This window comes from Dendropsophus ebraccatus, chromosome 5, assembly GCF_027789765.1.
Source record: "Dendropsophus ebraccatus isolate aDenEbr1 chromosome 5, aDenEbr1.pat, whole genome shotgun sequence".
In the NCBI taxonomy this organism is placed as follows: Eukaryota; Metazoa; Chordata; class Amphibia; order Anura; family Hylidae; genus Dendropsophus; species Dendropsophus ebraccatus.
The window spans coordinates 115076640-115091669 of NC_091458.1; the positions used below are offsets into that span (position 1 = coordinate 115076640).

A 15030-nucleotide genomic window follows, 5' to 3' on the forward strand; every position below is an offset into this window, starting at 1 on the left:
TGTGTGTATCCTGCTGCGTCTTCTGCAGTCTGATGCTATGGTGGACGCCCATCGGTCACCAGCCGCTTCAGCAGTCATGCAGTAGTCTGCTCACCATGTCCTCACACCCTCCTGATGTCAGAGCAATCATATACAATAGTGCTATGAAAGGGAGGGAGTTGCCAGTAGCAACCAGACTGCGCCCTTCACATACAGAACAAGAGGACGACAGTTCTGATAATTCTCCCTTTAATACTTAGTATTGTGCAGTTATTATATTACAGGGTAATGTCTATAATATGACAGACAGGCAATCATGTTCTTGTCTTTTCTCTGTCAGCTATGATGGCATTCACCTGTATAGCAGCTGAAGACAGCCCGGGGCATGCGATGAAGGGGTTAACAGCTCTAAACCTATAACGTGCTGTGTAGGAAAGGCTCCACAACTGCGCTATGGATGGAGGAAGTGACCGAGCACAGGGCAGCAGCGCCACCGCCAGGCTCCTACACACACAGCTCGACGTAGACGGCAAGGACAGTACTCAGCCTCTGATTGGACACTGTACTTGTCCATCACTCTAAGGGGGCCGGCTTGCTTCCCATTGGTTATAGCTTCAGTTCTCATGACGTCATCATCGCGCGGTCTAGAGAGCGATCACATATCCGCAGGATATCCCGATTGTTACAGGTAATAACGGTCGGTGGGGGCGGAGCCTGTGCGGACCAATCAGATGCGCGGCTGGTACAGGCGTCAGTAATAGTAGTGTAGCTGCAGTATAAGAAAGCTCTGCTGTATTACTGCACTTATGTAGTATATACTGTACCGGACTGTATAACTGCAGCGGTGTGTGGGCTCACTGACTCCAAACACAGAGCATTGGGGCTGGTATATTAAGCTTATAGTAAGACTCTTTTTGTGGCTTATAACAACCAATGAGCTCAGCTTTCATTTCTCAGAATTCTGTCAAAATAGGATTGGTTGCTATGGGCAACACACCGAATCTTACTATAAGACGCCTACACCATTCTTCAGTGCTGCTGCTTCACTGCCCCCTGCTGGACGTGTATGATGCTGCAGGCATTGGCCCTTGCATTCTCTTCCTGCCTATATGTCACATCCTCCTTCTTTCCTGCTTGTTGAAAATTTAGTGTTACTGGCATATAAATGGAAACAGGCAGCTCTGCATCACAGCATAAAGCTCCTGTGCAGCCCGCTGCATGCATCGGCTGCAGCAGCTTTATACCGGAGAAAAAGAAGTTATAATGCTTAACCCTTTGAGGACCAGGCCCAAAATGACCCAGTGGACCGCGCAAATTTTGATCTTAGTGTTTCCGTTTTTCCCTCCTCCCCTTCTAAGAGCTCCAGCACTTTCAGTTTTTTATCTACAAGCCATGTAAGTGCTTGTTTGTTACAGGAATAGTTGTACTTTGTAATGGTGTCATTCATTTTACCATAACATGTATGATGGAATCCCAAATATATTATTTATGAAGATATAAATAGATGAAATCGTAAAAAAGAATGCAATATGGTAACGTTTGGGGGGTTCCTGTGTCTACGTAATGCACTATATGGTAAAAGCGACATGATACTATTATTCTATAGGTCAGTCCGAACACAACCATATGCAGGTTACACAGATTCTCTAATGTTATATATTTTTTTTAAATGAAATCCTTTTTTTTGGTAATTAATTATAAATAAAATGGGACTATTGAGACGCTTATAACGGTTTTATTTTTTCACCTACGGGGCTGTATGGGACGTCATTTTTTCCGCCATGATCTCTAGTTTTTATTAATACCATATTTGTGAAGATCAGACGTTTTGATCACTTTTTATTAATTTTTTTTTATATATATAATGTAACATAAAATCGGTAATCCGCGCACTTTTTTCCCTCTTTTCGTGTACGCCGTTTACCGTTCGCAATGACGCTTGTTATATTTTAATAGATCGGACAATTACGCACGCTACGGTATATTATATGTTTATTTTTATATGTTTTATTTATATAATGGGAAAGGGGGGTGATTTCAACTTTTATTGGGGGAGGGGTTTTGGGGTTGTGTGTTAGTGTTTTTAACTTTTTTTTTTTACACATTTGAAGTCCCTTTGGGGGACTTTTACATCCAGTACTTGGATTTTTACACTGATCATTGCTATGCCATAGGCATAGCATTGATCAGTGTTATCGGCGATCTGCTCATTGAGCCTGCCTGTGCAGGCTTAGTGCAGCAGATCGCCGATCGGACCGCACGGAGGCAGGTGAGAGACCTCCGGCAGTCTGTTTTACCGATCGGGACCCCCGCAGTCACACTGCGGGGGTCCCGATCGGTAAGTGACAGGGGACTCCCCCTGTCACACTTAAACGCTGTGGTCGCGGCGTTTAAGGAGTTAATGACACGCGGCAGCGCGATCGCTGCAGCGTGTCATTACCGGTGAGGTCCCGGCTGCTGATTGCAGCCGGCCCCCACCTGCTATGAAGCGCGCTCCGCTCCGGAGCACTCTTCATAGCGGGAGAAACACCCAGGGCGTACAGTTACGCCCTAGGTCGTCTGGGGACAGACTTTCATGGCGTAACTATACGCCCTGGGTCGTCTAAGGGTTAAAGCGTAACTGTCATGTTTTTTTTTTTTTATTGCAGAAATCAGTAGTATAAGTGATTTTAAGAAACTCTGTAATAGGTTTCATCAGCCAAAAAAGCCTCCTTCTGTACTCAAGAAGCAATCTCCCAGCCTCCCCCCCTGACTTCTTATCTGTGCATTATCAGGCAAACACGTCTTCATTACAGAGAAGCCAGTGAAGACGGGCTCTGCTCTCTCCATTGTAAGCCTATGAAGGGGGGGGGGGGCTGAGGGAGATGAGGGAACAGGAAGAGGTGACATGAAGGTCAGCTGTTTGTAGACTCTCTGGGCACCTGAAACGCTACATTCAGGTGTCAGAAAGGTCAGTGCTTATCTATGAACTTACTGAGAGAAGATTGCAGGGTGTTGTGCTCTACAGGGTGCTCAGTCACTCCTAACAGCCCCTCCCCTCTCCATAGCCACATAATGGAGACAGAAATCCTGCTTCATTTGATGTGAGGGGGGAGGCTGGGAGATTGCTTTTTCAGTACAGAAGGAAACTCTTTTAGTACATAAAACCTATTACAGAGTTTCTTAAAATCGCTTGTGCTGTTGATATTTAATGTTTTCAGAAAAATGGCCCTGAAATGACAGTTACGCTTTAAAGTGACACTGTCACCCCCCTTCCATTCTGACATCTCTACTCAGGTGTAAAGGGTAAATTTAGCGTTTTTCATACCTTATTTTATATCATACGTCATGGTGCTTGTTCAAGTAAAAAGTGTCCTTTTATCAACTGCAGATTGTGTTAAGTCACTGCCAGTCACAGTGCTTAGCGTTGGATGATTGGCAGGCAGACAGGCCAGTAACGGGCCCCTCTGTCTGTCAATCTTCCCCTACATGGACCAGGCGGTATTTTTTTTCCTGCCTATAGTCATCTACTTTTCTATGTAGTTTTCTGCTATTGGAACAGGACATTTTATGAAGATACCTCAATATGGGGTTTTGTGTCCTTTTTGCTTTACATCCTAAATTCATATAAGTGCAGAATGTTTTAGAATGAAACTTTCGCTCTAGCTCTATGTCTTAGCTATATGGCAGCGATCCACAGACATAGCGTCATGTTCAGTCAGTGGGACAGGTTCAGTGGAGATTTTTTTTAGTTTTCTCCTGCTGGGCTTTATTTGGACTGATCCAGTGAATGTAACAGTCCACATAGCCATTTTTTATAAGCTACCCCCCTCTGCTGGTGATATTATGTTCATGTACGGAACTGGTGTGCACTCCACTATAATGTTATATGCTTGCAGGGCGTCCTGACACCTTGTTTGCTCCAGCTTAAAAATGGGGTTTGCAGTTCGGCCTCCTTAGCACACTGATTTTGTTTGGCCACAAAAATACTGTTTTTTGGCATTTCTTCAGGTTTTTTTTTGTTTGTTTTTTAATATTATTGTTATATATTATTGTTATGTATTATTATTTTTTTATGTTTTTTTTATTTGGCATTTTGCCCCTTACATGTTAAAATATAAAATATATAAAACTAGGGAACCAGCTGTATTATTATGGTAGCTGAAGAAATCTAAAAAACTTAGGGTCATTAAACCTTCCCATGTAAAATCCTGTTTTCCCTGTGGGATGCTATTTCTTCTTAAAGGGGTTGGCCACTTTATACTAAAATTGTTCAGTGTACAGTATTAGTAACTGCACTCACTATATATACTGACAGCAGCTCTCTGTGTACCTCATAGAGCTAAAATCAGGCTCCCCTCCTCCAGGCTTGGCTGTCCTGCTCTGTGGTGATTCTGTCTATAAAATGGCAGACATGGAGGAGCATGTAACTATTCCTTGTCTTCTATAGTCATATACAGGCTCAGTTGTGGACACTGGGGGCAGGGCATGGTCACATGCTCCTCCATGCTTAGCCATATTATTGACAGACTCACCACAGAGAAAGCACAGCCTGGAGGAGGGAGGGTCTGATATTAGCTCTATGAGGTACATAGGGAGCTGCTGTCAGTATATACTGTGAGTACAGTTACCTATACTGTACACTGAGCAATTTTATGATAAAGTGGCCAACCCCTTTAAAGAGAGCGTCATAAAGATGTGTAATGACTCAAAGGCCATTCCTGCTCCATCGGGAATTTTGGAAAGGTATGCAAAATAGCTCACTGTTCCTTGGGAAGGCGGCATTCCTTTAAAGGGGTACTCCGGCCCGGGGGTATTTTTAAGCTATGGCCGGGGAGGAGGTGGTTATAGACGGCGGAGATCACTTACCTCCCTGGTTCCTTCGCCGGGTCCCGGATCGCCCTGCCCCGTACACCCGTCCTGCGGCCGCTTCCTGGTGTGAGCTGCAGCATGAGACGTGACATCTCAAGGCAGCTCAGCCATTCAGCAGCCGTAGAGTCCCACCTTGACCGCTTAATGGCTAAGCTGCCTTGAGACGTCACGTCTCATGCCGCAGCTCACACCAGGAAGCGGCCGTGGGACGGCTGTACTCGGCGGCGCGATCTGTGACCCAGTGCTGGAATCGGGGAGGTAAGTGATCTCCGCCTTCTATAACCACCCCCTCCCCGGTCATAGCTTAAAAATACCCCCGGGCCGGAGTACCCCTTTAAGTCAGTGTTTCAATCCATCTAGGAGTCTTAGAACCAGGGCTGTGGAGTCGGTAAGCTGCAGCTCCGACTCCGACTCCTGAATTTTATCAGTTCCGACTCCTGCTCCTTCATAAATGGCCGGTCATATACCAGGGGAGTTATTTGTCACACTGGCTCAGCAGCTTCTCCCTAATGTCCTACATGATCCTGGTGCAACTTCTGAGGGAATAAGAAAACATATAAAGCAGCTTCTCCTGTGTGTGCAGTGGATGCAGCCAGTCTCCAGCCTCCATGTCCTAAACTACTCACAACTAGACTAGAAGGAAGGAGGGGGTGTGGAAGTCGGCACTCCGGGACGTAGAAAGATTAAAATATAACTTTTATTCGTGCATGTTAAAATACAGCAAGTAGCATAGTGGGACCTACGCGTTTCGCGCTTCTGCGCTTAATCATGGTCAGAAGATCGAAGATCGAGCACCCTCCACAGACTAACTTGTTGCTGCTATCAACATCGTACGGTGAGCTGTATCTCTTTTTGTTTTTCCTAGACTAGAAGGAGCAGGTGGTCTTTTTTGCTGACAATTTTCTGTTTGTAAATATTTACCATACACAAAGATACACTGCTAACAATGCCAGATCCCTGTAATATAGAGGTCAGCCATAGTGATATAGAGGGGGTCACACATACTGATATAGAGGGGTCACACATAGTGATATAGAGGGGTCACACAGTGATATAGAGAAGTCACACATATGATGTGGGTGTGGGGGCTAGCACACACACAGCCTGCTGCAACCATAGCATACACACACAGCCTGCTGCAGCCATAGCACACAAACACACGCACCGCCTGCTGCAGCCATAGCGCACACACACACACACAGCCTGCTGAAGCCATAACACACACACACACAGCCTGCTGCAGCCATAGCACACACACACAGCCTGCTGCAGCCATAGCACACACACACAGCTGCAGCCATAGCATACACACACACACACACAGCTGCAGCCATAGAACACTGAAGAAAAACACCACACTGAGGACAGAGGTTACTGCTGCACTACTTATGTCTTCTCCTCTTCCTCTATATTACACAGGATATCTTCATATTACACTGCTGCTCATATACAGTTATCCAGCATCCAGGGAGAGACCAGATCTCCCCCCACACAATGGACTCTTCCAGCTCAGAAACAAACTGCCAAATAGGGACCGACAACTTTTCCCCAACCACCCTTATCTAATAGGGCCAGTGTCCTATTAGAATGTTGCTCATCTATATCATAAAAATGAAGATCTGTCTGTCTGTCCGTCCATCTGTCCCCTATAGACTTCCAAACGCCTGAACCGTTTGACCCCAAATTTGGCCCACAGATACATTGGGTGCCCGGGCAGGTTAGAGCGAAGGTTCCGTCTCCGCCAGATGTACAGGAGGGGAGGGATAAGAGCGCCCCATAGAGATGAATGGGAAAATCTCCACACTGCACACACAGGTGATATAATTAGCGCTGCAGGTCTCCAGCAGAAACGGCAGTTGGAAGCCTTAGCAACCAATAGGATTACTACTTTCATTTTCACAGGGAGCTTTGGTTGCTAGGGCACAACAGATCCACAGAAATAACTGGTAGACCCCCCTACTCCAACTATACAGTACAGGTATACAGGACCCCCTGCTCCCACTATACACTAAAGGTATACATACCTCCCAACATTTTGGACAGCCAAAGAGGGACAGTTGTGGTTCATGCTTGGAAAATTTTAATTTAAGGATGCATTTACACATCCAGGATCTGCTGCAGATTGATGCATTTAGTTACATCGATATCTGCAAATCTGCAGCAGATCCTGTATGTGTGACTGCATCCTTAGGTCGCATTCACACATCAGTAACGCTGTCTGTAATTGCGGACCCAAAACTGCGGACAGGATTACAAATGTGTTTCAGTTCCTGTCGGCATTTGCAGGTACCCACTGTCATATAGGTGACACAGACGCACAATGGCTTCATTGTTTTGTTGCAGCATGGATCATGACCCCAAATGGATCAGAAACACCTACAGATGTGTGTATGGGGCCATAGAACTCAATGAGTCTGCATGTGACAGGGGCCATAATGTCACATGATTCATGTGAATATAACAATTTTTAGGATCCAGCTTGCATCACATGATAGAATAATATGCAAGTTTGGGTCTATTATACAGTAAGGAACCAGACACTTTCTAAAGCAACATAGAAGGCTTATTAATGCAAATCTACTTCCTAGGCCAAAAAGAGGGACATGTAAGGGGCAAAGAGGGACAGAGGAACGTGGGTCAAAAGTAGGGACTGTCCCTCCAAAAGAGGGACACTTGGGAGGTATGGGTATACAGGACACTACAGGTATAAAGGACCCCCAAACTATACACTACAGGTATACAGGACCCCAAAACTATACACTCTAGGTATACAGGACCATAAAACTATACACTACAGGTATACAGGACCATAAAACTAAACACTACATGTGTACAGGACCCCCAAAACTATACACTACAGATATACAGGACCTCCACCAACTATATACTACAGGTATACAGGACCCCAAACTATACACTACAGGTGTACAGGACCCCAAAACTATACACTACAGGTATACAGGACCCCAAAAACTCTATACTACAGGTATACAGCACCTCACCAACTCTATACTACAGATATACAGGACCCCCAAACAATACACTACAGGTATATAGCACCTTCACCAACTATTTACTACAGGTATACAATATCCCCAACCTATACACTTCAGGTATACAGGACCCCCAAACTACACACTACAGGTATACAGGACCCCCAAACTGTAAACTACAGGTATCCACGACCCTCAAACTATAAACTACAGGTATACAGCACCTTCACCAACTATATACTACAGGTATACAGGACCTCCACCAACTATACATTGCTGGTATACAGCCCCCCCCCCCCAACTATACACTACAGGTATACACTAATTCCACTGATTAACTCAGATGAAACAATACCTTTTAGACGATTGCAGTTTCCTGTTAAGCATCATTTGCAATGGCAATAAACAAGGCCCAAGCTTGATCACTGCAGGTGGCGGCATAAATCTGGATTCTGCATGTTTTCCACATGGACAATTGTATGTTGCTGCTCCAGAGTTGTATTAGGTAAAATCTTTATGTCTATGTACCTGCCAATAACACTGCCAATGTTGTACATAACCAGGCTATATATAACACTGCCAATGCTGTATATAAAAGGCTCTGTATATAACACTGCCAATGTTGTTTATAACCAGGCTGTATATATCACTGCACATGTTGTATATAACGAGGCTCTGTATATAACACTGCCAATGTTGTCTATAACCAGGCTCTGTATATAACACTACCAATGTTGTATATAACCAGGCTGTATACAACACTGACAATGTTGTATATAAGCAGGCTCTGTATACAGTCTGATCACATGACATCTCAGTTTGGCTATTAGGTATTTAGGATGTTTAAAGTTTTAAGTTTATTTCTAATGTGCATAAGCTACAATTTACATAAACAGTGCAGAACTGTCAGGTATATAGGGGTATATACGGCTCCTGGCGATTTCCCCTTTGACAAAAAACAAACAAACAAGGGTATAGATTGGCCCCCTTAGCACTCTTGGAACAAATCTAATTAACACACTTACACTTTATACCCAGGCAGCACCGAGTACATTTTCTAGTAGTATATATTGATGAGCAAAACTTATATATTTCATATCAAAACTCAGTTCTAAATTGTTCTAAGATTTATTTAAAATCTGGAGTCGAAGTCAGTAAATTTTTTCCGACTCCAGCCAAAACTAGCTCCGACTCCACGACTCTGACTCCACAGCCCTGCTTAGAACACCAGTCAATGTTCTAAGACTCCTAGATGGAGTGAAGCACTGACTTGAAGGAACGCCACCTTCCCAAGGAAGAGTGAGCTATTTTGCATAACTTTTCTTTCTAAAAAGCACCAGGTCCTCTGGTCATTTAAGGGGTAAGATGCTAGTGCCAATTGCCTTAGAAATCCACATGGCTTCCAGTTATAAGTGACATTTTTTTTCTTTTGGTCTATTAACATAGGAATGTTAGACCCCGGAGGTATCAAGGAGCTGACTTTCAGAGCTTCACAAGTGGAGAGTCTGTTAAGTAACCGAATGTATGAAGACATTGCATCCCATCTCTCTTACTTTGAAGAAGCAAACGTCAAGTTTGCATGCCTACAGCAGACTGATGCCGTCAGAGTTGTGTACAGAGTACTTAAAAGCTGTCCGCCAGGAGCACTGAAAAGGAAAGCCAAGTGCTTACTCTCCAAATGGAAACTCTTGTACAGAGACAACGGTTGTCATCCAGTTCAGGAGACACTTACAGGTGAACAAGAAAGGTCTGACAATGCCGCTGTTAGCACTGTGACGCACACTCAAGGCCTTGCACAAGGTGTGACAGATCTCGAGAGTACGATTAGTCATTCCTCTACTGAGACTGAAGAAGGAGATCAGAATCAAAGGTCAGGTTCACAGGAGGTGTACACGAAGCAGCCAAGCACAGGTGAACACCAACAGCAGAAAATGTCTGTTGAGGACCTGAGAATTAAGTGCAGAGAACTTTTGTATCAAGCTTTGGCTGACTCTTCAGAGTGCCAGGAGAAAGTCCAGGAGTATGGAAGGAAGCTTGAGGAATACATCTATATTCTGTATTCTAGGGATGACAAAAAATACAGAAGTTGCATACGTAGTAAAATTTCCAATCTGAAAAATCCCAAAAATATGCACTTAAAAAAGCTAATTTATTCTGGAAATTTGTCCCCTAAGACATTTGCTGGAATGACTGCTATGGAGATGGCAAGTGAGGAACTCCGAGATCTTAGAGCTAGCTATACTCAGGCTGGAGTCCAGGAACATCAGCTTCCACAGCGTGCTGATGGAGTCCAGACAAGTAAAATTAAATGTAGGAAATGTGAACAGTTTAATTGTAAAGTGACCATGATTCCCCGAGGGACGCTCTTCTTGCCGGGCTGGGTACGCTCTGGGAACCCTGATGAAGAGATGATGACATTTGTCACTTGTAATGCGTGTGGAGAACAGTGGTATCATAGTAGATGGATATGTCTGTGAAATAGTTATACGTTCTAGATATAAACTTATTCTCAGAATGTGAATGGGGCACACAGGACATTTAAATGCAGCTGTGAGTTTCGACAGCTGCATTTGAATGTCTAATTAGTGGGAGCAGCAAATCGGACTGCGCCCGCTAATAGCTGCGGTCTTCTGCTGCAGATAGCAGCCAGGATCATGGCGGTTCAGAACAGGGTTGGTTGCCACACGACCCCTCTCTGAACCCATCCACAGCGGGATGTTCTAGTACGATCTGGTGCGGGAAGGGGTTAATGTTCATTAATAATGGCTGTTGTTTTGCATCAACGGCCGTTATGTTGGCAGAACATAGACTAATGCTGTACAGATCACTTTTCAGCAGCCTCCTGCTTATTGCCACAGACAGAACAGGAGGTCTCATCTTTAAGGTTTAGTGGTCAGAAAGAAAACTAAACTGAAAGATATTAGGGTTCTTAGGCTTTTATGATATAGACAGTAAAAAACATCATCAAAATCTGTTTAAATTTTTTTTTAACATAAACACGGTGATCTGCACACTCATTTGGCAGCTCAATGTGGCAATCATTTGATTGACAGACACATTGAGCTGCCATCAAGATATTGGTCCTGGATACAAGTAAGTACAGTTTAGCTTTGTTTTACAGCATGATAACTAAAAAAAAAAAGAAATGTAAAGTGCAAACTTGCTTTATATCACATATACTGTTCGTTTACGTCATAACGACATAGTAACATAGTAAATAAGGTTGAAAGAAGACAAGAGTCCATCAGGTTCAACCTAGGGAAACCCTACTGTGTTGATCCAGGGAAGGCAAAAACCCCCACGAGGCAGACGACAACCACCCCACCACAGGGAGAAAACTCCCCCCCGACTCCAATGGCAACCAGAACAATCCCTGGATCAACGTATCACCGGAAATCTAATGCCCATAACTTGTAATATTATATTGTTCAAGAAAAGCATCCAGGCCTCCCTTGAACTTATTTAATGAATCGGCCATGACAACATCATGTGGCAGAGAGTTCCACAGTCTTACCGCTCGTACAGTAAAGAACCTGCGTTGATGCTGATGATAAAATCTTCTTTCCTCTAGACGTAGAGGATGCCCCCTTGTCATGGTTACAGACCTAGGAGTAAGAAGATCACTACAAAGATCTCTGTACTGTCCATTCATATATTTGTACATTGTGATCAGATCGCCCCTAAGACGTCTTTTTTCTAGCGTAAATAACCCCAAGCGTGATAACCTGTCTTGGTACTGTAACCCACCCATTCCCTTAATGACCTTTGTTGCCCTCCTCTGCACCCGCTCCAGTTCAGCTGTGTCCTTCTTATATACCGGTGCCCAAAACTGTACACAGTATTGCTTGTGTGGTCTGACTAGTGATTTATAAAGAGGCAAAACTGTTCTCATCCTTGGCATATATACCTCTTTTGATGCATCCCATTATTTTATTAGCCTTGGCAGCTGCTGCCTGGCACTGATCACTAAAGTTGAGTTTACTGTCCACCAATACCCCCAGGTCCTTTTCAGAAGTAGTTTTACCCAGTGTTTTATTATTTAGCACATAACTGTACTTATTATTTCTATGGCCCAAGTGCATAACCTTACATTTATCCACATTAAACTTCATTTGCCATTTCAGTGACCATTTAAACAATAGGTTATTTTCTGTCCCTTTAATGAGGACTCTGTGTTAACTTTGTGAAAGTGGTCAGTCTGAACCAGAGTAAACTTGTTGTTTAGCAAAGGGATATCTCCGAGATATCTTTATATTTCAGATAAGCAATTTAAATAAATCATTAACAAAGATTCCACACTTCAAATATAAATGTTTAATAATTACTGATCTCCTCCAGGTAATCTCAAACATAGAATCACAAACATTCCTTGTGTTTCCAGTGCACCTTAAAGGGGTTATCCAGCCTGGGGGCACTTTTTTGGGGGGACCGGGGAGGAGGTGGCTGAAATAAAAGACGTCCACTTACCTCCCCAGTTCCAGCGGCGGGTCCCGCATCGCGGCGCTCCGGTTCCCGGCCGCTTCCTGATGTCTGACGCCGCCCGAGACGGTACGTCTCAGGGCCGCTCAGCCACTCAGTCAAGGAGGCGGGATCCGAGCGGACTTCAGACGGATCCCGCCTCCTTCACTGAGTGGCTGAGCGGCCTTGAGACGTAGCGTCTCGGGTGGCGTCAGACATCAGGAAGCGGCCGGGAACCGGGCACCGTGATGCGTGACCCGCCGCTGGAACCGGGGAGGTAAGTAGACGTCTTTTATTTCAGCCACCTCCTCCCCGGTCCACCCAAAAAAGTGCCCCCAGGCTGGAGCACCCCTTTAAGACAGTGGAAATGTGCAATCCAACTGGTCTTGTACCAAGGTGTAGAGTCTAAGGCATCCTTCTATTTACCAGGGAAATCCACAAGGTGGTTTGGACCTGCTGAAATTCCTAGCTAACAGTCCTCTAACCTGTCACCGGTTGGCAGCGAGATGCGTCAGTGATAAAACAGATGGGTAGTCAGGTGGCAGCTGAGGCTCAAAACCAAACAGTTAGCAAAGATTGACAAAGGCAGAGGATCAGGTGGTCAGGAGTCCCGGCCAGAGGTCAAACCGAAAGACACGATAATGATTGATTCAGAGGCAAGAAGCAGAGTCCATAAGAAAAGGTAAAAAAAGGGACACTCTGGAGACTAAGCAAATTTTTTTCCTAATAGATTGCTTTCATAAAGTTATATTACATTGTATTATAACTTTATTAGAAAAAAAAGTATATATATTGTTTACATACATCTACAAAAGCATTATTTTTCATTTATATTTACCTTGTCAGAACTGGGGAGGTAGGGAAAAGACACGACAGTGAGCCCTAAAGCTAAGCCCACCCACTTTCCCTACCTACTACTATTGGTGTAAGTGAAATACAGAACGAGACAGAGAAACAAATACAAAGGATAGTCAACAGGCCATAGTCAAAACCAAACGGGCAACGCAGTACAAAATCAGTAAAGCATTGGATAGTCAAAGGTTAGGCAGGAGGTCAGATAACAGGTCGAGCAAGCAGAGGAATAGGTATGGGGATTGCAGGAATAGACAGGGGGAGCTGCGATCAGAGTATGAATCTTAATAGCCAGCGCTGAGAGAGTGGCTCAGTTTTCTTTTACGAGGATCAAGAGCCCGGTCCGGATCCCCATTGGACAAGCGCTCTGATCCTCAAGGTTCCAGACAGGCAGAGGAAAACGCCAATCAAAGACTTGATCAGCTGCAGCAATCAGCAGAGCTAAGTGTAAGGGTACTGCCAAGTGGAGTTTGGCAGCGGCCATAATGACAGGTACACTTTAAGGCCAGGTTCACATGCTGTAAAACATCGTACGTTCTGTGACCTGGCCGGGTGACAGAACAGCTGGTACTGCAGAACCGACTGGATGAACTTCATTTGTGCTGAATTGGGATGCGTGCGCATCCGTTTGCACGGATACCACACCATACCACACCGTAGCAGCACTCTCCATTGTGTGAGCTGTTAGCTCTGTAGGCCGCTATTCAATAAATAACGGCCGCAAAAAAACGACATGTAAATTTTTCATGCGGCCACTTGCAATCCCGGCCGGAGCGTATACTATGGGGGAGATTTATCAAACATGGTGTAAAGTGAAACCAATCTAGCAACCAATCAGATTCCACCTTTCATTCCTCACAGACTCTTTGGAAAATGAAAGGTGGAATCTGATTGGTTGCTAGGGGCAACTGAGCCAGTTTCACTTTACACCATGTTTGATAAATCTCCCCCTATGTGTATACACTCCGGCCAGGATTCCATTCCTTCAGTGAAACATATCTTTTGAATTAATCACGGCCTTTGTTGCAATTTGCAACAACCGCCATGAATAATTTAAAAAATAGGTTGTGTGAACATCCTTGTGCAGCATGCAATCCATGGCCCCTGTGATGGCCTTATATCACGGACTGAAGACTTCTCTGTAACAGGACTGTTTGCATAACTCCTTATAATACAAAGCACTGCACTACTGAACTGATACAGCTTTGTGAGGTCAGTAGTGTAGTACCACTAGGCAGTAGTGTAGTGCCTGGACCAGTTAGGAGCTCACTTTATTATAATGAATGATGTAGGGGGTCCCATCACAGATGAGTGCCCAGTCCATTATATGTGTCCAGCACAAGGGTCATATATCGCAGACTGCGCGCGGATGTGTTTGAAGCCTACCATGGTAATCAGATGATGGGCTATGAATCAGATGATGGGCTATCAATCAGATGAGGGGCTATCAATCAGATGAGGGGCTATCAATCAGATGATTGGCTATCAATCAGATAAAGGGGCTATCAATCAGATAAGGGGGCTATCAATCAGATGAGGGGCTATCAATCAGATAAGGAGCTATCAATCAGATAAGGGGGCTATCAATCAGATAAGGAGCTATCAATCAGATGAGGAGCTATCAGTCAGATGAGGGGCTATCAATCAGATAAGGGGGCTATCAATCAGATGAGCTATCAATCAGATGAAGGAGCTATCAATCAGATAAGGAGCTATCAATCAGATGAGGGGTTATCAATCAGATAAGGAGCTATCAATCAGATGAGGAGCTATCAATCAGATGAGGGAGCTATCAGATGAGGAGCTATCAATCAGATGAGGGAGCTATCAGATGAGGAGCTATCAATCAGATGAGGAGCTATCAGATGAGGGGCTATCAGATGAGGAGATATCAATC

General features: G+C 44.4%; 1 protein-coding gene across 1 annotated transcript; it reads left to right on the forward strand.

The window, feature by feature from the left end:
* Positions 1-590: 590 nt before the first annotated feature.
* Positions 591-11695, forward strand: TCEANC (transcription elongation factor A N-terminal and central domain containing). The gene is made up of 2 exons (XM_069972447.1): positions 591-667; positions 9270-11695. Exon 2 carries the CDS (start codon positions 9272-9274, stop codon positions 10298-10300), a length of 1029 nt encoding a protein of 342 aa, XP_069828548.1. The 5' UTR covers positions 591-667; positions 9270-9271; the 3' UTR covers positions 10301-11695.
* The last annotated feature ends 3335 nt before the right edge of the window (positions 11696-15030 follow it).

What these genes read in the sequence shown, in the direction of transcription:
- TCEANC (XM_069972447.1), top strand. Translation starts at nt 9,272, where the DNA reads ATGTTAGACCCCGGAGGTATCAAGGAGCTGACTTTCAGAGCTTCACAA.